The following is a 23,079-nucleotide window of genomic DNA, read 5'->3' on the forward strand; positions in this document are numbered from 1 at the left end:
GTAAAAGAGATGCTGTGTGAGCTAACAGTAAAGGCAGCCTTTTTCACACCAACCACCTGTTTACTGTTTAAAAGCCTTCAATAGAAAGCAAGCTCTGGGATCATTCCACTCCATTTCAGTTCATTAATAGACAATATCACCCTCCTACATACTGGGTTCCAATTTGAGGACCTGGCCCAACTTGCTAACATCTGGCTTCCAGTGATTTCTGGGCCACTCAGAGCAATAAGCACTTTATTGCAGTCTCTAGTTCCATCATATGGACTGACTTGCTTCCCTTGGTAAAGACAAGGCTAGGATATTAGGTAAAGCACAATGTTTTACAATAAAGTAGAGCTTCACTGGTCAGCGCAGGAAATGAGCACTGGAGCCTGAGACATTTCATTTGGCTGTCCATCATGTGGGAGAGGTGTGGCCCTCTGACTTCTGCAAAAGAAGAAAAGAAAAGCCACCCATCAATACTTGGAGCACAGGAGGTGCTGTAATCAGACCAGAAAGCAGAGGAAGCAGCAGCGGTAGGGTTTAGCACCCAACATGGACATGGCAGCACGGTTAACTCCTCACTGCTGCAGGTGCTCACATACTCTGGTTACACCTGCTTTCAGAGGCGTTCCTGCAACAGTAACAATATCCTGAGGACAAGCTACATCACAATGCAAAGGCAGGAAAAACCAGACGTGATGGTATTTGACTACACAAAGCAAAATCCACAGCATAAGAGCAAGTTAAGAGTGCACAAGCGCTATGACTCATTTTGCAAGGGAGCTGCTGCAGCCCTCAGAAGCAGAGCATCTAGCATGTGTGGCAAAAGGTAACTGCACAGAGACACAGATCATGTTAGTGTGAGTCAACAGACAGCTTTTAAGCAATATGGAAATATACTCATCAGCAGAGTTGCACTGGCATTCCTCCACGTTACCAGACTACATCAGACTTAGCACATCTCTTTCATTACTACAGCAGTGTTAATTTACAAATGATCCCTTGGCAGAGGGTATCATAAAAATAGATGGTGCCAAAGTTATATGCTGGAAATCAACATCAGTCATGGTACCAAATGGACTTGGGAGAACTCCTTTGCAGCTTGCCTTTTAAAATACATACACCGAGCACATCACTGCCTGTTACTTACTCTCACAGGTGAGGTTCTATTTTTGTTACAGTATTTGCCATTGGTAGCAATGAAAATATGAGGCCTGCTTCTTATTCATACCAGGGACACTTTACCTCACTCTGGCCCAGCTAAGACCCCCCCACAGAAACCCCCAGCAGAGGTACCCATGCGCTTCACACAGAGGGAGTGCAATGAAGTGGCCTTGGCACAAAATGTACCTCAGACTCACAGTGCTTAATGAGGGCATGCATAAGGTAAAAAAAGATAAGCAGAAGTCTTTAAATGAAAACCACGCTGCCAGAAGGATTCTGTGTCCCAAGGCTCTATGAAGCTATTTAATAAATTACATTCAGATACTGAAGAAACACATCAAGGAAACCTCCAAGTCTTTTCTTCACATTTCTGGCTATTTGCAAAAGTTAGTTACAAAAGGTAACAACAGTTGACAGAGTAGAAAACAGAGAAGCATCTAGCTTGTAATAGATTGAGGTTTCTGGTTTGACTTCCATTTGCCAAGTCAGTGAGAGATGTGCCTAACTTTCTACTGGAGGACTCCTCCCCTGTTGTCATTTCACGTCCCATTTCACGTCCCAGTTACAAAGTGGCATTTCCAAAAGTTGTGGGATATTTGCCCATTTGGTGTTTTCAGGCCTTATGAAAGGTGCTGCATTGCCCGAGCTGCATAATGACATAAGATAGGATTCAAAGAGAAAGACCTAAGCACAAAGCTCTGCAAAACATTAGGTGGCTTCAACAAGGACAAGAGGAGGACAAGAACTCTTAAGAGGCACAAAGAAGAAAAACCACAGCAGAGCAAATCCTGTTGTTTTTGTACATTTCTGGTCAGTGTAAATGGCAGTCAGTGAAACCATAATGGTGTGAGTGAGAGCAGAGCTTAGCACAGCACTTCCACAAAGTCCCATTTTGTGGCTTATGAGACGGACAGCCCAACTGCAGTGTGAAATCATTTCTCACCCAAAACAACACTGCTTAAGCAAGACAACAGCTTCTGCAGAGAGGAACCAGCAGATCTGTTTCTTTTAGGGTTCCTGAGCTTCTAAAGTCTTTGAGCACTTGATGTGCAGCCTGAACACAAGGACTGGGTTCATCAATGGGGCCCATGAGAGGAACAGTTAATTGAGGTTGTGAATGGTTTCATGAACTGCTGCCCTGAGGAGTTGCTTAGGCAGCCAGTAATCTGTCAAATGGCATCTGCAGAGGCTGAGATGGTTTCAAACTGGCCCAATGCTTCCTCAATGAGTTTCCACTGCAGGAGAGGATGGGGTTTCATATGCAGTAAGTTCCATGAAAGAACAACACTGGATAATCAAGAGCCAAGGAGGACCTGCTGTCATCGGTTTACTCTCATCAAAGGTCTGACCATGCTGAACTGATTCATAAGCCCTAAGTAACCTGCACATTCTCCACCTTACCTATATGGATGGCCTACTCAATAACCAACCCAGACTACCCTGGCTTTCCATCACCCGAAGTTGTTCTGCCCCATGCTATTCTGCAGATGCATTGCCTTCTACTCAGCAAAGCACAAGAGTAAGAATAAATAGTTAGCTTCCCTCAGCCATATTCAGCATAAAAAAATTAATCTCAAAATGTATGAAATTCTCTCCATCATTTTAGGTTTTTAGGCCACTAGAAAATGCAAATCAGCGTGCAGTAGCTATTTAAATCTCCTATTATCTGACAAATAGCATCTGATAATTCTCTCTCATTAGGATCTCAAGGAGCATATGAACCTGTTTACATAAAAAAACTGGTACATAAGCTTACTGGGAAGGATCATTTTACTAACTGCTAAACTGATTACACTATCATTTAGGTCAAGACTTAACACTACTAAGCAAGTGGAGTAAAGCAGACATAAAGCTGTGGAAGAGGAAACGCAGGCCAAATTAAACACTGCTATTCACATGCTTTCTGAACAAGCTGTCAGCCACATATTATTTACTTAAGACAACAAGAAGTAAATAAAACCATACCTGTGTACATTTTCCATGGCTGCTACTTCTGCCAGAGCAGCTAAGCTAAAAAATGCAGACACCGCTGGCATATCTGACGTAATACTATGATTTTCTTCTGTCTCTGTGTTTCTGGAGCATTCACTGTTGCAATCTGTTTCTGCACTTGATGATTTTTGAAGAGAACTTTGTGGCAGCTCTTTTGGCTTCTCCTCTGCAAAGAAAGTAAGTTAAGCATGCAGACATAGTCCATAAATTCACTGCAGGCCATAGATATGCTGACTAGTCTGGTGTAACAGAACCTGTACCTTTAGGACTTTGATTCTGCCAGTGGCATCTGATTCATGCTGTAACCTCTTCTGACTTAAGCTACTGGGTCAGAAGCAGTAGCAAGTTCTAAGGTTTATGAAGCAGTTTACTGATTTTGCATTCAACTGAATTTGATCTCTTTGGTCAGGCAAGAGAGCTTTTGTGTATGTTTTAGATATAGTAGTCCTGAAAGATTATCTTACTGGAGAGATCCAACAAGGACTCTGGCATTAACTGTCATACTATGAAATTCAGTTTTACAACCTATAACCAGGTGCAGTGCAATTTCTTTGCTGGACTGGAAACAAATTGTGAAAGGTAACCATCTTCCATTTCTCTTTGCATGAGTTCACAGTTCTTAAGAGTGAAATACCCAGGGAGAAGAGACAAATTTGGTCATTCAAAAAAAAGTTAGCCATTATGGACTCAGTGATTTCCCAGCTGGTGAATACCTGTATTTTAAATAATAACCATTCTAAGCAGGTAAGAAAACAAGCTAATTAAAAAACACTGCCCTGATAGGTTGCTTGTACCCTCAAACCTTCTCCAACCATTCAGTTTTAGTGAAATTTTAACTCCAATTTCCTTACCCAGTGTCCCTGCTGCTGGAGACACTCGCCCATCTGCTGTTCGGACAAGATGCGTGATCTTAGTTTTCCTTGCTTTCCTTTTCTGGCTGCCAACTAAAGGCTCATGCATCATTGCTGGCTCTGGAGTGTTTAGGGTAGATATAGAATTTTTATTCTTCCAGGCAGACTCACTGGAATTTCTGTCTTCTAATAGTATGGCTGGAAGAGGATAAAAACACAACTTTAGATGTAGAATAATTCAGCCACTAGCTATGCTCATTTTGCATCTATCTGCATAAAACTCTTCCTCACAGGTACTCAAGAGCATAACCCATGCCAAGATATGATCTGAATGCCACAGATGTTTGCAGTGAAGTAACAGAATCCACCTTAAAGATATACTGAAGGTTCAAGTTTCTAATATTTGCCTAGAAAACTGTGAGATTGGCAGTGGCACATGAGTAGGAGCAGGGTATTACTCTGTATAAAACATTCTGCAACAGAAGATGTCATCCAGTGGCTAAGAGACATAATGTATTTAAGGACTGACAAGCAGAATACAGCAATTCCGGACTAAAACCAAGTCTTACCTCTTTAGTCACTCTACATCAACTCCTCTAAGAAAGGGAAATACTGCCTTTTACAAAATAACAAACCTTAAAAAACACTCCAAAGGCTGCAAATAAAAAAGCATAACTGGACCACAGCTGAAGACAAGCATGCTAAAAAAAGGAAGTAAGCATGGGATAGAATACCATGACAGAAATACTGCCCATAAAAATTCAGAGAATGAGAAAGGAACAGTTTAAATCTTTCTCAGCAGCTCCAGTGTTGGTGTTCTGAAGCAGCCTTTTACCCTGAACTGGAACATGATCCCAAATTTTCACTCGATTGAAGAGTTTATTTTAATCTTGTTCACAAAGAAATTGGTCAGACAGCAATCACAAAACATATTTAAGCTTCCAAAGTCTGAGCTAAGTGCTTAGTAGTCTACTGTTTGCAATTTGCATTGATTCAATAAGCCATTCCGCTGATCCCACAGAGTATCACTAGTACATAAAGGCAATCTGTGACATCTTTTTCCCTCCTGTGATAAAGTGCTATGAAGCCTGCCCCATCTGTGATCACTGTCATCTAGGGTTAGAAAGAGGCTACAGATAGCAAATGGAATGCTCAAGTAATTTTTTACAGGTGCCTGTCTAACCTGTTTTGAAATTGGGAACACTTATGATAGATACCTGCACCAAGTTATTGAAGTATTTTTTCCCAGTACATTGCCATCCTGAATGACTATGTATTTTTTCCCAAATATTTTCTCCTGCACCTCATCTCCCCTGCTGCATTTTCATTGTATTATTTTCCTTACTCCCTGTCAGGTTAGATCCCATCTCCTTGCAACATATATTGATATATATATGTTGAAAATATGTCCTTGATATATTTCCACAGCTGTTACTATGTCTACAGTTATCTTACTCTTCCCTCCAGTTTCTTTTAATCTTTCTCCCCGTTTTAAAGACTTTAAGACACATTGTCACTTTTTGGGTGGTTTGACCAGCAGAAATTACACACACAGAACTGAAGCCAGAGTGCAAACAACTGCTCTTTAAGAAGGGCTAAGAACTAACAATTCCTGTCTCCTGCACTGAGACTAGTGGTGTCACACAGGAGCATCCAGCCTCACTGTGCTGTGCACAGCAGCTTAACAGTCTTCATGGCCTTTGCCTTTCATGTTAGTGTGTATTTCTGTTTATTGTTAGTTTGTAGATTTAATGAATGTTCTATTCAAAGATGTTGCTAATAACACCTTTGTATTTTGCTGGCTTTTTAAACTGTTTATTGTGTGAGGATGTGGACTAGATGAAGAGAATACCTGTGACACATTTAATCTTGTTAGCAGTTGTCCTTTGCTCTTCTGTTTGAATGGGAAGGACCTTTTAATGTTTTATTGTCCAAGAATACAATCAGATCTAGTACATACAGGCACAAACATTTGAAACATTCCAAACTTTAATTTGTTTATGATTTTAATTCACCTATGTTCTCTTGTATAACACTTTTGAACCTGTGCATGTTCTTTATTTGGAAAAAAAGCACACCACTTTAATTAGCATTTTGAATTAGCATTAGCTTCCAGCTGCCAACCTTTCCAGAGCTTTGCTGTAAAAGTGATTTTTTTGTAAAGAGCGCTCAAGAGAAAGCATAGGAAAAGATCCACCCTGTAACAGTCCAATTAAGTAGAAGCACCAATGACTGCAAATGTGACTTTCAAGTAACTCAACTGGGCCAACAGTGAGATGTTCAGATAAGCTTTGTGCATTGAGACCAGGATCTTAATTGGAATGTATGATTTCTTATTTGGGAATTCATAAATGTTGATTATATTTTAATGTAATGGTCTGGTTGTAGTCCAATACTATCTGTTAATTCTGACTTGCTCTAATTAGCATTTTGACACTTCTAGCTTGATTGAGTTTATAATGCTTTTAATCACAGTACTACAACTCACTTTTTTTTTTACATTTAATAAAAATATAAGACATGATTTCAAACAATGAACAACATACAATTAAAAGAGACTTGATTTGGTATGCGTTTAATTAGATGTGTTGCATGTCAGGTCACTAGAAATTAACTTGATTGATCACTACAGCTGAGGGTTCCCTTTTGTATTTTTCTTTCTCATACTGTATGTGTCAAAAAATAAAGAGAAAAAAACCTTGAATTGTAAAATAGGCAATAGTGAAAGCCATAAGGAGTATATGATGTTGGCAAGTTTGACTAAGAAACAGCAGAAGGTGGCTGTAAAAGCTCAGATGCAGTAAGCATATTCCCTCTCCATGTTTTTATATTGTTTTATATTCCCTCTCCCACGTTTTTAATGTAATCCTTGAAATGAGACTTATAAGTCATCTACTTTCCTTTTCTCCTCTAGCTTTAAAAGAAGCTCTTTATCACTTCAACACAACATTGCTGACATACATTCTTGAAGAAGGAAGGATTGAAGGTGAACAATGAGTATTTTGTGTGTGTGTGGGTGCAGGGTGAATGTTGAAGGGAAGAGCATCTTTTTCTCTATCAGTTTTAGTGGACACTGTGTTTAGAAATAATTTCTACTGACTTCTTTACAGAGTATTATTCAAGCAGACATAAAACTTAGAAATCACACAAAGTGATTCACTCACATGATCCTTTGTGCTGACCCCTAGAGGAGAAAGGAGCCCATGTTTCAAAAACTCTACATCTAAACTATGTACTCCTGCACCTTCTTCAAGAGGAGCAGCATCCCACTGCTTCAAGTGACAAAAGTATATCCAAACAGATGTTCCAAATCAGGACCTGGTTTTGTTCTGCAGGAAGGATAGGGCTAGCCACATTTAATTCCCTGTAGTCTTCTTTAATCCATTTGATATCCATTCTGCTTCCACACTGTCCTGCATTCAAGAGCTGTCCCAAGAGGAACTCAGCTAATTTTCAGGGGAACATTGTCTAGACATGAAATGAGGCTCTGCAGTTACTGTGCAGTCCTGCTAACAGGTAGTTGGATGCTCAGCTCTCCATGACAGTGGCATGGGCAGAACTACTGGGCTATCTTTGCAAGCAGAGTTGAGAATATCCCATGAAGGTGTGGGCCTTCAGGCATGCCTACGCCACAGTGGCAGAAATTACTCTTAGAGGGACATATCCAGAGGTCTATGCCAGATGGTTTTCTCAGCTAGGTTTGTTAAATGTTTGCATAAACAGTTTATCCTATTCTGCAGACATGCAGAGTATATGTAGTCTTATGTCCCCCCTACCTTTGTGAAGAAGAAAAACAAAGTCAATTGAACTGACTCACCACACCAAAGCTTTTCAGTTCAAACCCAAAAAAAACCACAGACTTTAAAGAATTTCTTTAGTGATGCCTGTTATGAGAGTGAGCTGCAGAAGTTTAACCACACTTAGTGGAGAGCAAATGCTCTGTGGGTCTAAGCATGCAGGTATCAAGGAAGAAAGGTGGGCTGTAATGATTTAATTGTCTTTATGAAGATAAACAGTGAAAATCTAGCCAGACAGGGCATCGCTTCAAGTCATCAGTGTCTACGGAACCACTTCACCAAGGAAGTGATGCCAAACAGACAGAACTGGCAGAAATTGCAGCTCTTCTGACAATAGGACACTGCTACAATACTGCTTTGGGGCCAGGCAGCACACAGAGATGCAGCAAGGACTGGGGACTAACAAGCAGAGATACAAAGCAGCAGATGGTCAAACCAGGCGTAGGAGACAGCCACCTGGGCGGGAAGCTCTGCTGCAGGAGCCTGTCCTGATCCAGCCCTCCCCCAGCCAGAATGGCTGCCAAACGCACAGAGCTACTGGTTCCCTCTGGGCTGCAAGCCCCACAAAACAGGGCTCTGATGTGTGTGGAAGAGCTGCTGTAGGAGCAGGCACAGTGACCAGGCTGCTTCACATGTGAGCTGGTGCTGAGACCAGTGTATGTGTTCATCCTCTCTTCTCCCCATCCTGTGCCAAGGCCAATGTTACACAGACATCCCATGCCAAGGCTGGCTGCTACCCAGACCATGCAAGAGCCTCAGCACAGCTCACTAAGTGTACCTGCAAAGATGCAATCACTGTGACTTGTTATTTTGAGTACTGCTTCCCATCGGAAAGCCTTTCTGGTGTGGCAGAAAAATAAAACTCCCAGATGAGTGTTACCTTTCCCAAACAGGCATGGGTCTAGCTGTGCTTCTCTCAGCCTTCCTAAAGAGGAGATGTATCTCTTGACATATTCAACTGCATTACTGTGTGTGCTCTGTAGCATTTCACTGGTGTTTAGCTGGGTTGTACCCTGCTCTATGAGCAGCTGCAAACTCTTAACATGGTGACATGCACTGGTGCTGCCGTGTAAAATGTGGTCAAAATTTACTCAGATTTTCATACCAGAGACACATGGACAACACAACACAATCACATTAAATTTGCCTCTACTGCACTTATTTTCCTTCACTCCTATCAGATGCACACAGGCACACACATTTTTCAAGATGAAAAAACATGAAGCCAGCATGACCTCTGCTGACAGCAATCCTTCCAAGTGTCTCCTCTGCAGCTATACAAACATTCGAGCTCCTTCTTTCTCCAAAATTAACTTCATAAAAACCAAAACCGCACATTAGGCAAACTTGTGACTCATCACAAGCATAGACTACCCACAAAAGGGAGCAGAAATTTTCATTTATTGTTTGATTCACAAAATGCTCAAATAAATATTATCTGAATTGAAATGAAGATTCTGGGATTCCCATCTTGAATGTTGCAGAATATGAGACAGCTCAGCCACACGGTTTAAGGCCGGTTGCCTAGGAACTCCTGGATGGAGGATGAAGATCTGTAGTAAGCACATGAGAGAGGCTGTCCAGCATCTGCTGAGGCCATGCCTACACTGCACTTTGCTGATCAACATTTTGGTTTCAGTCACTAATGGTATACTTCATAGTAGGCAAGACTCCAAATTTTCTCCCCTTGGTAATTCAGGGGAAAATGCAGTTCCCCATCAATATACAGACATCCATTGCCTTTCCTCTGATGATCACATGTGGGCAGTGTAAGGCTCCTAAGTTCGTGTCTTTGCTTTAGTCTTGGGAGGAACTTAGCAAGCTGGCTCTGCCTCAGCAAATGCACAGACACATCTTTAATGTTTAGACACTATGACATTATTCACATGCTTAACTTCCAAGGACATGCCTCTGTGCTGTGCTGGAACGAGGCCAGGTTATTCAACACTTGCCAGGGTTGAATCTTTGATCATAGTGCCCACTTCACTTTGTATCAAAACAGGCTGGCTTCTTTTAAACAAATGCAGCGTTTGACATTTTGTTTACCCACATTTTTATCTGCAGATTTTAAGGTATTTGTATTTTTTACTCTTTATGTAATCATCCATTAAATACTTTATTTTCCCCCAGGAAAATTTAAACATCCATTTTTCTTAAAAATTTGTCTACATGGTCTATTAATAATTCAGAAACAAAATCTGAACGATGTCAAATAAAAACTATGCTAATGTATGATGCCTTTTTTACACCAACATGGAAGCAAGATAGTTACTTTTCATAAGAAACTGTCACAACATATTCGTTGTACAAATACAAGAAGACAGAGCAAGTAATTTTGAATTATTTGCACTATGGAATGCGGAAAAGCAGGCAGAGCCCATGTGGGAAAATAGTGCATAGGCAACACAGATGACAGAAAATACAGCACCAGGAAAGGAGAGGAAATTACATGGCCAAGTCTTAGGAAAAGATATTAACCATAAAGGTAGCTGGGGAAACTGGAGATGGGAAAAGCAATTTTGATTATCTTAGAGATGAACATGGGTGGGGAAGAAACCGGACAAAATTAATGGAGTTAAGTAAGCAGAACCAGATAGGTTTTTCTACATTACAGGAACAATGCAGGAGAGAACACCACTGTGGAACAGAGGAACAGCCTCGGCATAACTTGAATAGTGTGGGCAACATGATAAGAAAAGAAAAAGGGCCCAGGGAAGCAGGCTAAGCTATAATCCTGTACATACTGTACACTTGAAAATGCCCCTCAGAGTTGTGAGTTCCTACTGTGCAGGATTATGATACTGTAAGTAGAAAAAGACTTTAGACAGCTAACAGTGGATAGCGGGCATACAAGGTCCAGAACATAACTTAAAAAACGGCAGAAGGTATTTTCAGTATGAAGCAAACAGAAAGCTGATTTAAGATTTCTACAGCAGCAGGGTTGGATGTGGGTATTTCTGAGATCTGGTGCAGAAACAAGCACTTACATCCTGACCAGGCTCTTACACCTCGACCAGCTGTGGTCTGCAAAGTTCCAGACAGCAAGAAATCACAGGAATAGGAGATAGGGACATGCAAAAATGCTCTGGCAAAATAATATGGTCACTCATACAGAAGGATGCAGATAAGAGCAACCTAAGGACTACAGAGCTGTGAGCTGTAGAAGATAAAAGTTTTCAGGGCCAACTGCAGAATTGCCCTTGCTTTGTCAGCTCTGCTGCATGGCATCTGGAGCAGGGAAACTGTAATTAAAGGGAGATGCCAAGTAAAAACTAAACAGCATCATACTGGAGTAAATTAATATCAACTGGAGCCAGAAGGCAATGGAATCATAGCAGACAGGGAAAATAAGGAACCAAAACAATCAAAGAGTAGAGAGCTGAGGTGTCTCTGTCTAGAAGCATTTCCACAAAATGAATTAAGAAAGAAGGCAGCCGAAAACCTTAATTAAGCAATGCACCAGTACCTGTGTCCGGAACATTAAGCTTCTTTCTGTGCTTAAATTTGCTGATAATTTTGTGGAATAAGTTCTTTTTCTGAGACTGGAATGAACCTACAGACAACATTAATAATACACACTTTTAATGAGAAGCTTGAAAAAGAGTACAACAGTCACACTATGTACTGTACAACCTCCCCTTCCTATAATACAAGTTGCCACTTGATGAGGAAGCACAAAACCTGACCTTCTGCCTAAAGGGACTCTGGAGGCTTTCAGCAAGCTGTAGTTCAATCTACCACCTCCCAGTGTTTAAATGCATACAATGCACTTTGGGGAATGAAACCTTTAGGAAAGCCTAGCCATACAATAAAACAGGGGGTTTTCTTGATTGTTTAAAGACATAGTCTCTTTTGCATGTATACTGGGCTTGGCTGGGAGAGAGTAAACTTAGCTGTGCCGGAAACACAACCATGGTTTAGTTACTGCTGAGCAGTGTTTACACAGCATCTCATTCTGGCACTCCAGCAAGTAGGCTGAGGGTGTTCAAGAGGCTGGGAGGGGACATAGGTGGGACAGCTGACCCACACTGGCCAAGAGGCATTTCACACCATACTCAGCACAAAACTGTGTTTGAGAAAGTGTTTTTTAAGTTGTCCATTGCTCATGTACTGGCTGGGCATCAGTTTGTTAGTGGTGAGTGCTGGCTTTTGCATTACTTGTTTCCTCCCTCTGACTTATGAAGCTGTCTTCTTCTTGACCCAGTGTAATAATTTTGCAAAACTACTACACCCAGGAAGTATTTTTCCTTGTTTTCACCCTTCCTATTTCTCTTCCACATCCCACTGTAGGAGTGAGCAACAGCGTGGGAACATACTTACCAGCCAGGGCCAATCCACCACAGGATGCAAGAGCTACAACTGCCTTTCTAGTGACCAGAAATTAGATATACTAAGTGCAAAAGTTAAGGCCCCCAGAACAGGAAGGTGAGGTTATGTCCAGCTCATGGTATCATTCCTACTTTGCCTGTAGAGTCTTTACTGGGAGCAGTCAGAAGACATCTTGTGTGACACTGGACCACAAAATATGTCACTATCAGATGTCATCAAGAAGTTAGCCTTTGCCTCATTAGGGGAGCAGTCAGTGATATAATAGCAACACATAAGAGATGCATAATATCCACAATGCAAAGCAAATTTTAGGGAGTTTACAGAAACTCAACTTCAAAATCTTATTTCCAAAGATACAGTGGACAAGTAAGTCTTCAGGCTAGTTCAGAACAGACCAGCCTAAACAGAAATGAGATGCTGTGCACGTTGACAAGATGATTTATAGCCTAACAAGCAGGTGTCCTTGCCATCTCTAGCTCACCTGGAAGAGGATTCTACCCACCACAAATACTGGCCTTTTTCACTCCTCCTTATCCTTAAAAGGAACCAGACACACACATTAGCTACTGAGACAACTGCAACCATATACGAATGTGCAATCAGGGTAAATCTACTTAAACATCTGCAATTTGCTATCTCAGACTCCATATGCAAGGGAAGAAACAGTAAAGTGTGTAGCACATGGAAGAAGTATTTAGTCTTATGAAGTGAAAGCCATTCACAGACACTAGGCTGTTTGATCAATACGGAGAATTACTGAGAGAAAGCTAAAATCCAGCCAGAGGCAGGCATAGAAACTTTAACATCTTGTCCATGTTGGCTTTGTGGCTCACTGCTACTTCTTTTTTAATATGGAAGAAATCAAAACTTTGGAGAAAGATTAACAAACTTCCAAAAATCTGGAAGTCAAACAACACACCAAATAAAGTCCAAGCAAGAGATCTTATGCAACATCAGCTTGAATCTGAACAGCTTTACTAGAACCTGTATAGGAAACACCAGAAAGTACAACAGAAGAGGCCATATTCACTCAAACTAACTGAAGTGTTGTTCTGCAAATTTTACAACAGCTTCCTGAGTATCACAGAGGACTAGTCCAGTGTCAGTGCAACAAAAATGTAAAACAAAGAATGAAAAAGCTCGGAGAGCTTGAGCAAAAGCCTAAGTGAAAGAACTAAGCTTTTCTTGATACCAAGCTCAAATACTTCATCCACATCAACAGAAACAAGCCTTCCCACCACTTTCTGGGCACAGGCCCCCTTTGCTCTCAAAAAGTTCCTTGTTTTCAAGGATCTGATCAAATCGAGGACATTTCAATAAGATCCTAATAAAATCAGGACAAACAGTTTGTGCATTTCGGCATCTCTCAGAGGAAGGCACTGTATTTTTAGGTCATGATCCTTGGAACATTACAGCATGAAATCTCCAAGCATCTGAATGCTTTGAGCCAAAAAAACCCCAGAGCTAAGACCAAGAGGAATGCCACAAAGCAGCATCCATTTTAAGCTAATGCCTTTTTTCTTGTGCTAGAGGCCACAGACAAAAAAGCCAAAAAAAAAAGGTAGACAATCTCTTCCCCAAATAAAAGCACACTGCGCATTCCCCCCTGTGCCTTCCCAAAATGAAAGCTTTAGTGCAGTGCTTGGTGTACAAGTGAGCATTTCTTCAAAGTACAAAGCAGAAATAATGATTCTGCCTGTTGCTTACTTTTGCATACAAGCAGATTAGTGACTCACTGCAGACAGCTGACTTCTGTGTGGTGGGATGTTTTGGCACATATGCCATTGGAAAGAAGAAAAAAATAAAAGGAAACAATCACAGCTCCAGTAAATGTCGGAGCAGGCCATCTGCACAGATTCAGTATAGCTGTATTCTTCAGCCATTTTGGGACATTTTTATTGTATGTGCACACTTCCAGTTCAGAATGTTTGATGTGGATTTTGACAAAGCTTTATGGCTGGTTCAGTCCTGCTCCCATTGAAGAAGACCCCCAGTCATTTCAGTGGGAGCAGAATTTAGACAATTTGGAAACTGTGGGGGGGGAAAAGTGCTTCTCATTTAAGAAATGGTTCAAATTTTCTTTCATATATGTGAATGTGAAACAGCTTTCACATTACAGGGTTCTTCAGGTGTTCTTATGTGAAAGAACTGGCTGAAGTGTGGACTGGATATGACAAGCACAACAGAAGTAGTCAGTGGGCACTGCCCTACTGATTTTCTAGAACAGGAAAACATCCTGACAAATCTGGCTGTGTGGTTAGGTAGCAGATCAAGCCTGCTGTAGGTATAGGCTAATGACATTTTTATAGAGAATCAATCCAGCACCATTTACTCAAAATAAAACTTATTAAAGCATATAGTTACAATTGGAGATGGGGTGCAGAGAAACACTCCAAACCCAACAAACAAAAACATTTCTCCGTTTTTATTCATCTAACATCCTAGGGAAGGTTTAGAGTGCGGCCCTCCAACATATTTTCTAAATTTTACATGTTTAGTAGACACTGTAGACTTGAAAAATTAACTAGTTATCTGTGATGAGTGAAAATGAGTAGATAGTTTATGATCCTGCACATACTCTTCCAAAAAAAAGCAGCACATCACTTCAAGGAGTGTTTACTTAAACATACCCCTACTGATTTTTCATCTGTTATTTGGAAACGTCCACAGGCTGCTAACACTTGTAGACAGTATTTGTGCTGAACAACTCTTCTAATTAGCTGGCAGAGACACACCCAAGGAAAAGCCACACAGCAGAAACAACTCCACACAACACAGTAAGTCAGAGCAGTGGGAACTTAAGGTCTCCTACATCCCCACACAGTCACACCCATAAGACTATACTGACCCTTCATGACTCATGCTCATTGCACAAAAATGCTACTTTTGTTTAATTCTAATAGTGTAAAAAACCAGGACAATTCAAAAGACCCATAACCACATCAAACCAAGCTCTATTATTTTGCATAATATATATCTATTATATTTGCAAAATGCCAGTTTCATTTCCTGCAGTAGCCTAGCACACAGACCTGCTTGTGCCGCACTTTTGGAGGCCAGGGTTCTCTAAGAGTCTTTATATCCATCACACTTCACGAGACAACAGCACGATGAGGCTCAACAGATTGTCAGTACATCACAAATTAAATTGAGGATTGAGCTTAATAAATGTTTGACTCAACTGGAACAAACCTTACTAATCTAGTAAGCTTGCCTGTATGCACTTTAGGTCAGATAATTTCAAATCCACAGCTCACATCCTAGTTTTACACATCCTAAGAAAATAAAACACATTTAAAATTGACCTATTGCCATCAAAAATTTACTTTTTAGCAATCCTTCTTTTCCAGAAGAAAAATGGTCTGTTGGAAAGTTTTTCAGCTACCACTTGAGAGCTGACTGTACCTTGCTCTTCAGGGAGTTGGAATGATTGCCACAGAATTGTCAGCTTGCCCAGTTTAAGTGTGTGAATTCAACATTTGCTGGAAAGAGGAGCAGGTATCACTAGCTCTGTCTGGATTTAGTTTGGGGCTGTGGTTAGATGCTCACTACAGAAGGAGCAGTGTTACTATCCGATATTCCTGCCCTGGGGCTGCTTGTTGCAACCCCACAGCTCAGTCGGTGGAAAAGTTCATGTGACTGTTTACCATCTGCTCAATGCAAAATCAGCTGGCTTAATTTGAAGAGCCCTTATTGTCAGCCAGAGGCAAATGCTCCATGACTGTCTCTGCAGGGCTGTGCCAAAGCTACTCTTATCAGATTTGTAACCAGCCTGCAGTTATATTTTTGACCTCCCCTTGAGACAAGGCCGAATATATTCCAAAGTTCTTTAAGTGATGCTAACCAAGATAAAAACTAAACTCTCCTGTATGAGCCTATCCAAAAGCAGAATGCAGTTCTGAGCTACCTGCCTTGAGGCAGAATTATAGCCCACCATTCTCAAACAACACAGGGCCTGCAGAATTTTTAAATATCCAGACACCTGAACAGGTAAATACTGTAGTGAGAAATCCAATGAGCTGCTACTACAACTTCAATTGCTAGATCACTGTAGTTGAGGAGATTTTCTTCTCAACAGATGTTGCTTAATTACCAGTGTGTTATCATGCTGTAAAGCAATTCATTCATGCTCATAAGAAGTTCTGTCAAATACATACCATAAAATAAAATTAAAGGCAGCTGAAGTCAGAACCAGCTTGGTATTAGCACAAGTCTAATTTTGCAAAGCGGCTGTTCCGCATCTAATTACAAAAATCAGTAGGAAAACTGACATGCACTAGAAGAGAATAGCTGCTCAATCCTGCACCCTGTAATGAGATTATTTGTGAAGCATTCAAAAGGCATAGATCTAATCCAGGGTCACCTGGCTAAATCAGCCATATTAGATCTTAAAACCTGTCAGTCAGTGGAACTACCATGGTTGCAGAAGAGGAAACCAACTTCACATTGCAAACTGTGCCTGATGAGGATCCTTTTGTCTTGTGGAATTACTGGTATATAATTCCTTCATTTTGTGATGCTTCTATACTATATATTTGCACCAGTATTTCTGCCACAGTATAAAAGTAGTTTTACCCTACCATATTGTCACTTCTCTACCACCACTGTATCACAGGCTGTCTGTACAAAAAAATAGCCAAGTGTGTCATGAGTTTCTCCCTCCATGAGCCTCAGCAACGGAGCTGGGTATGGAATTGGTTTTCATGTCCTCTTTGTTTTAATCACATCAGGACATTTTTACTCAAAACTTGTGACAGAACTATAATCTTGATAGAAGAATAATATCAGATGTTTCATTTAGACATCTCTGGTATCTTATATTTTAATTTACAGACACTAAAATTACAGTGAAATTAGAACTGCCATAAAACCGAGCTTAGAAAATGTAACCTTTGATCATATGTCCTTTTTCTCCCATTTTCTCCTGGGAAAACTTGTCAAATTCACTTACCTCACAAATACTGAAGTTTTTGAAAAACTTTCTTGCTATGAGAAATACATTTTGTGTACAAAATCTACCCAGTTGTACTTTTTATGAAAAAAAATCAAGAGTGAAAACAATCAGCCTGCAAACTAAACCAGATGAGAATCCACTAACTTCAGTGCTAGGTAATTCTTTGACGTCAGACTTTTCACCAGTAACAGTAAAGTAAGAATATATAAATTCCTGACCTTGTCACAGCACTGCCATTGTTTAAAAACTTCCTGCACTTGGCAACTCACCTTTGTTGGATTTTGGTAGTTCACATGAGCCGCTTCCAATCTTTCGCTTTTTCTTCGAGACAGCCGAATTTTTCCTGTCAAAGGTAATAGGACTGTATTGAGGGAGGCTGTTGAATTTCTTTGCAAATTCTTCTTCCAATTTTGCTAAGCTAAATGGGAAACAAAACCATTCACATTAAATGTAACTCTTTCTGGAGAAAAAATATATTGTTTAAGAGCATGTCTGTGTATACACACACACCCTTCTACACAGAGAGAGGGGAAAATCAGGTAAGTACACACACTGTAAACACCAAACCAGTATATATTAATCCAACTTTGGAATGACAATGTACATTTCTGCTTCTGCATTTGTAACAGTGCAAATTGATTACCGTAGTAGCATATGTTAAAATTAGAAAAAAAAATAGTGTCATACTGGTGACATTTAGCTCCGTTTGCTGCACAGATTTGTAAAAGAGATTTGTCTGTTCTGTGAGGGGAATAAACAAAGACAGTAAAAACAATAAATAAACCAATAAAATAACTTCACATAAAAGTTCTTACACCAGAATGAAAACAGCATTTCAAACCAGAAGAAGAATGTCAAACTAATAAATCTTCTGTGGATATTTTGAAACATGAAGCTTTGGGGTGGGAATTAGTTTTGTATTTGTTCTGGGTGATTAGATTTTCTCCCCTCGTATTTCATTTGCTGTGAGATGAAAAATGCAACTAGTTTATGCTTTCATGAAAGCCAACATGCCTCATACTGCAGCTTAACCTGAATGACTGTCAGCAGATTAACAACAACTCAAGAAATCCACAGACAAGCTATGACTGTTCCTAATAGTCAGAAGAAAGCAAAGCACTCAAAAGAGGATGGCACACCATTTCCAGCTGTAATAACTACACTGGCTTGCATTAGCACTCTGTTCCTGCAAATTTTTGCATCCAGGCAGAAGCAGAAATTGTGTTTTAGTAAAAGGCAAGCACACAGTTAGGCAGGTTATAAATAGCACTGTCAATGCTAGGGGAACAATGACATCTTTCACTTGTTTTTAATTCTCCTTGCTATGAAAAACCTCAATTTGACAGAAGTTGGCATGACTGTTGGAAGGATGGCTCTAATACACTTGGAAGTATCACATGACACATGGTACTTCTCTATACTTCCTGAAGCAGCACTTCAAACAAATTACATTTTAAAAGCTTTAGTACACAGAAAGATACCTCATTTTTTTCTCCTTAATTATTACTTCTCTCAGGAAGCAATTTTCCATCTTAAAATACAGCCTTTGCAGACCAGGTGCATGGTGAGATTTGTTTGTTTGCATACACATGTTTGATTTTGGTTCTGAATCACAAAGGTCTCTGACATCAGTAGTGCTTGGTACTGCTACCTTTTTCTCTTTCACACAGATGTTCCCCGACAACCACAAAACCATCCGATATTCTGCGCTGACTCAGCTCCTCTCCCCCTGTCTGTTCCTACCTGCCTCAGCTCCTGCCCCGAGGGCATGTGAGGGGCTGCAGCTCTAATTGGGAAGGCCAAACCTCATTTGACAGAGGATGAGCTGCCTTCCTGGCTAGGAATTTATAACTTGTGTGATGTGCAGGCAATGGGGTGTGCTGCTATCTCTGTGTCAGCGATTAATTATTTAAAAAAATAAAAAATCATTCAAACTGTCATGAATTTTAAGAGCCTCTCAGAAGCTTGGTTAGACACATGTATCTGAGCTGAGGTGTTCATGCTGCACAGCCTAGTCCTGCCAGGAGATACATGCAGGTAGAGCCCTGCTTGGCAAAGGAGCGGGCTCTACATGGGGAAAGCACATCTGACCCGGAATATCAGGGAAATGCGTGAAGCTACTAATGGGGAAGGTAAGAGCACACAGGGAAAATTAAGAAAATTATGTCATTTTGAAGGGGTGAGCACCCTTTCACCAACACATGTACAAAATGAGGCTGAAATATGATGCTGAGGGGAGCAGAGCGAGTTAAGTGGAGCAGGTAGAGGTAAAACCAGCTCTTCAAGTAGCCAGAAGACCAGGTCATGAAATGGGATACGGGATACCTTCTCCAGCACTTATGCTTCACACATTCTTAATTCTGTCTTTACAGAGTTCAGTAAATAATCTTGTTTAATGATGCAACTGAATAAAGATGAAAGATTGGAAAATATGTATTTTCTCATCCAGCCAGCTAATGAGGGTAGGGTTGAATGAATGATTTAGGCAATCTTCCTAGGTACTCGTTGAATAAATAATGTACAACTACTTTCTTTTATGCTATGAGATGCGATCAGTTTTCCCACCATTATGTGGGAAAAGCTTCAATCTTTCAACTTAAAATATTTCCAAAACTTATACAAAGCTCGAAAAATGCAGTGTTCCATTTTTTCTTAACTATTTTTTCTTGACTATTCCAATAAACAAGACTTGGGGATTCCCACTGATTTAATATGTTTGCTGAAACTGAGCTGCAATTAGATGTTACATAAACTACGTTGTGAAAAGGGTACTGCAAACCTGTAAAACCAAACATAATTTTAAGCATGAAATATGGAAAAACTCCCCCTTTTACATACATTTTCCCATCTGCAAGAATTTGCAATTATAAATGGCTACCCAGATTTAAATACTGCACCTACAGCTAAATACATCTGTAATACTCTGACAAAAAACACTGCTTATATACTAGAAAAGTAATTCTGTGGCGCCTTGCTAAATTTTAATGCATCTATACTCATTAATTGTTTTTAAGATATATTTAATTTCATCATGGTGGACATAAACAGTTTAAATATCTTTACAATAGAAAAATCACATATCTATCATAATTATTTGCCAACATAAGAACTTTGTTTACTATTCCTCTGTAAGCAATCTCTCCAAGTGGAGAAGGATATCTATTCTTTTTAGTCTAATCTGGTTTATGATGATTCAACACCTACACAGAACTTTAAATAGTGCTTGCAAAATACTCTGAAAATATAAGTAACCCTCTTCACTACTTTTTGAGCAGGTAAATACTGTGTGGTTTGTTTAGAACTGAGCAAATTCAAATTCACTTATAGTGGTGTAAAGCAGGAAAGATCTCAAAGGAGTTACTTTGCTATGTAAACAACGGGTATTTAGAGCATGACTCAGTCCAACAGAGTTTTCCATTTTTGGAATCGGGATTATTTGTGTGTTAGATGCAGGTCACTTAGCTGCAGTGAGGAGGACTCACTCTTAAATTATTAGGCTAACCTAACTAAAACATCAAACAGTGTTAAGCCACAACTTACCCAAAAACAAACTCTTCCTTTGGCTTAGTCTTTTTCAGTTTTTTGCTCCCACTTGTCCCACTTGGGGAAAAGGCCCAGATTTCTTCATTCCAGCATCCTTCATGATCTGAGGAGTTACCTTTTCCTGAGCTTCTTTTTCCTGTGATGAAGGCAGAAAATTGTTTCTCAACTTTAGAAAAATATTCCAAAACAAAGAGGTCTCAGAAGAAACTTGTGTACCCAGTGAGTATGACAACTTATGAAGCCTGACCTTTAAGGCAGTTACAAAACATTTTTCATTTTAAACTGGGCAATGATGATATTGACAACTATTCTGCATCCCCTGTCCTGTCTTTTCCTGGACTATCTTAATAGTTGGGATCTCTTAAGGTATAAAGAAGAAAAAGATGAAGAGATATGCAGTAATAAGCTTCCCTAAATTACAAACATATTTTTTCTTTTCTAAGTGTTCTAATTACACATATAAATCTACCAGTTGGAAAAATACACTTCCTGAAATATCTGAAAGCTTCCAGATATTATCTCAAATTTGTCCTTCCACAAGATAAAGGGTTCTCACTTACTGCCTACAGCAAAACTAACAACCAAACCAAAACCAGAACACATTTGCTTCTTGCAGGATTGAGAACTATGCTCACAACCACATGAGTTGTTTATATAGACACAAGGTAATTGTTTGGGGTTATGTACATCACAAGTCCCACACACATCTATCAGCAGGCTGACAAATTAAACAACAAAGCCTTCAGTCAAGAAGTTAAAACTCAGATCACGAAAGACGAAAATAGAGCAGTTAGGGGTTTGTGAGGTAAGCAGGAACACAGATCGCAAGACTTCAAAAGACTTGCCCTGGAACATGGAGTCCAGTCACTCTACCTGTCCCTATCATCTCAGGTGGCCAGACACAACATTCCCACTGCACACTGCTCAAACTCCAGCTTAAACATGGATTTTTGCTTTTCCTCCCGCTCCAGGCAGGCTTTTGCAGCTCATGCTGTAAACAAAACACTCAAAGCCACCCACCTCTGTCCACATTAGCGCGCAGAGATGTGAGCATGCCCTCTGACACCAGAGTTTTATAAAGAGCACCTTTGCAAGATCTCTCTGATTTCCTGGAGCCACAGGTTTCTATCTTTTTAACACAGTCACTGTCCTCAGTTTTGACCTGTTCTGGTAAGCTTTGGGGTACCACCTCCTCTGTTGGGGTCAGTGGTTCCACTTTAATGTTATCAGAAGCCTCACACGGTACTTCCTTGCCTGCTTCAATACTAAGGAAATCGGGAGGCTTGGATTCTTTGGTGGTCTCCATTGGTTTCTCCTTTGATGTTTTCTTTTCTTTCGATTTCACTTTTTTCTTTGGTGATTTTGTATCCAACATGCTTCCCTTCACATTTGAGACAGGGCGGGTTTTTTTACGGGGAGTATCCGCGAGTCTCTCAGCACCCCAGTCCCCCTTGGCCACAGCTTCAATTGTGTACATTACACTTTCAATGTCCGACTCGGAGGACTGCCTCTTTTTACAAGATTTTTTGGGGGTGGATTTTTCATTTGTGTGCCGGTCCAGCTTATTTTTTTTCTTTTTCTTCTTTATCTTTTCTGGCTTTAGCCCAAGGATAGTAATTTCACTCATGAAAAGCTCTGGAGAACGGCACGTGTGATCCTTTGTGTTATCCTTTCTCTCAAAAGGACTGCTTTCCATTGCAAGACTAGTAAAATCCCTGCATTTTGCAGTTTCTGATTCCTCATCTTTTGTTTCATCTGGGTTTTGCATTTTTTCTATCTCGGATTGTTCTACTTTTCCATTACTGGAGTCTTTTACTATTGTATTCTCCAGTTCTACTTCCATGTCCTCTGAAACTTCCCCTTCCTCATCTTCCAGTGCTTCGACTTTTGTTTTCCCAGGTTCTTTCACTTTTACTCCTTCTGAAGCAAGGCACATCTAAAATAAGTTTAAAAACAGTCCCATGAAACAAACATCAACTGTTAACATCACTTACTTATACTAATAGGAGCATTTAATAGGGAATCTCTCTGGCATTTTAGTTTAGGAAAGCAAACTGTGCTACAGTACTGAGAAACAGGCTGAAGACATGCTGAAACTGATGCAATGGGATGAAGGCTAAGTGCTAGAATAAGGCTGGTAGGTTCATGGCTCTAACAGAAAAAGACTCCATCTGATCTCAGTGGTGTTTCCTTTAAGGCTCTTTATATCCTCTGGAAACCCACTGCTAGACAGATTTTCAGAATATCTGAAATGCAACAGAACAGATTATCTCTGACTATACCACAGACAATCTACTTGGAATCTCACATCCATTCCCACTTTAACTTTCAAATGTCCCTAATACAATTCTTTGTTTTCCAAATGGCCTTGAAGGAGGGAGGAAAAAAATGTTTAATGAATCTCCCTGAGATTATTTTTTTACTTGAATGTAAGAAATAATTTGAAAGGTAGTAAAAAAGCCTCCCA

At 40.1% G+C, this 23,079-nt stretch overlaps 1 protein-coding gene across 14 annotated transcripts in view; it reads right to left on the reverse strand.

Moving 5' to 3' along the window:
* Positions 1-217: 217 nt before the first annotated feature.
* The window catches only part of BBX (BBX high mobility group box domain containing), a 138,397-nt gene continuing 115,535 nt past the window's right edge, over positions 218-23,079 (reverse strand). For 9 of the 14 annotated variants that reach the window (XM_068180842.1, XM_068180851.1, XM_068180843.1 and 6 more), the window contains 7 exons: positions 21,633-22,548; positions 20,610-20,748; positions 17,339-17,487; positions 11,253-11,339; positions 3,990-4,187; positions 3,112-3,304; positions 218-426 (listed from right to left, as the gene is read on the reverse strand). In XM_068180842.1, coding sequence (XP_068036943.1) covers positions 339-426; positions 3,112-3,304; positions 3,990-4,187; positions 11,253-11,339; positions 17,339-17,487; positions 20,610-20,748; positions 21,633-22,548 — 1,770 coding nt within the window. In that variant the 3' untranslated portion in view covers positions 218-338. Of the gene's footprint in view, positions 427-3,111; positions 3,305-3,989; positions 4,188-9,151; positions 9,340-9,406; positions 9,475-11,252; positions 11,340-17,338; positions 17,488-20,609; positions 20,749-21,632; positions 22,549-23,079 lie in introns of those variants that run through there. The other 5 variants (XM_068180845.1, XM_068180849.1, XM_068180848.1 and 2 more) reach the window with 5 other exon arrangements.

The sequence above is a fragment of the Anomalospiza imberbis genome, chromosome 2, assembly GCF_031753505.1.
Source record: "Anomalospiza imberbis isolate Cuckoo-Finch-1a 21T00152 chromosome 2, ASM3175350v1, whole genome shotgun sequence".
NCBI lineage: Eukaryota > Metazoa > Chordata > Aves > Passeriformes > Viduidae > Anomalospiza > Anomalospiza imberbis.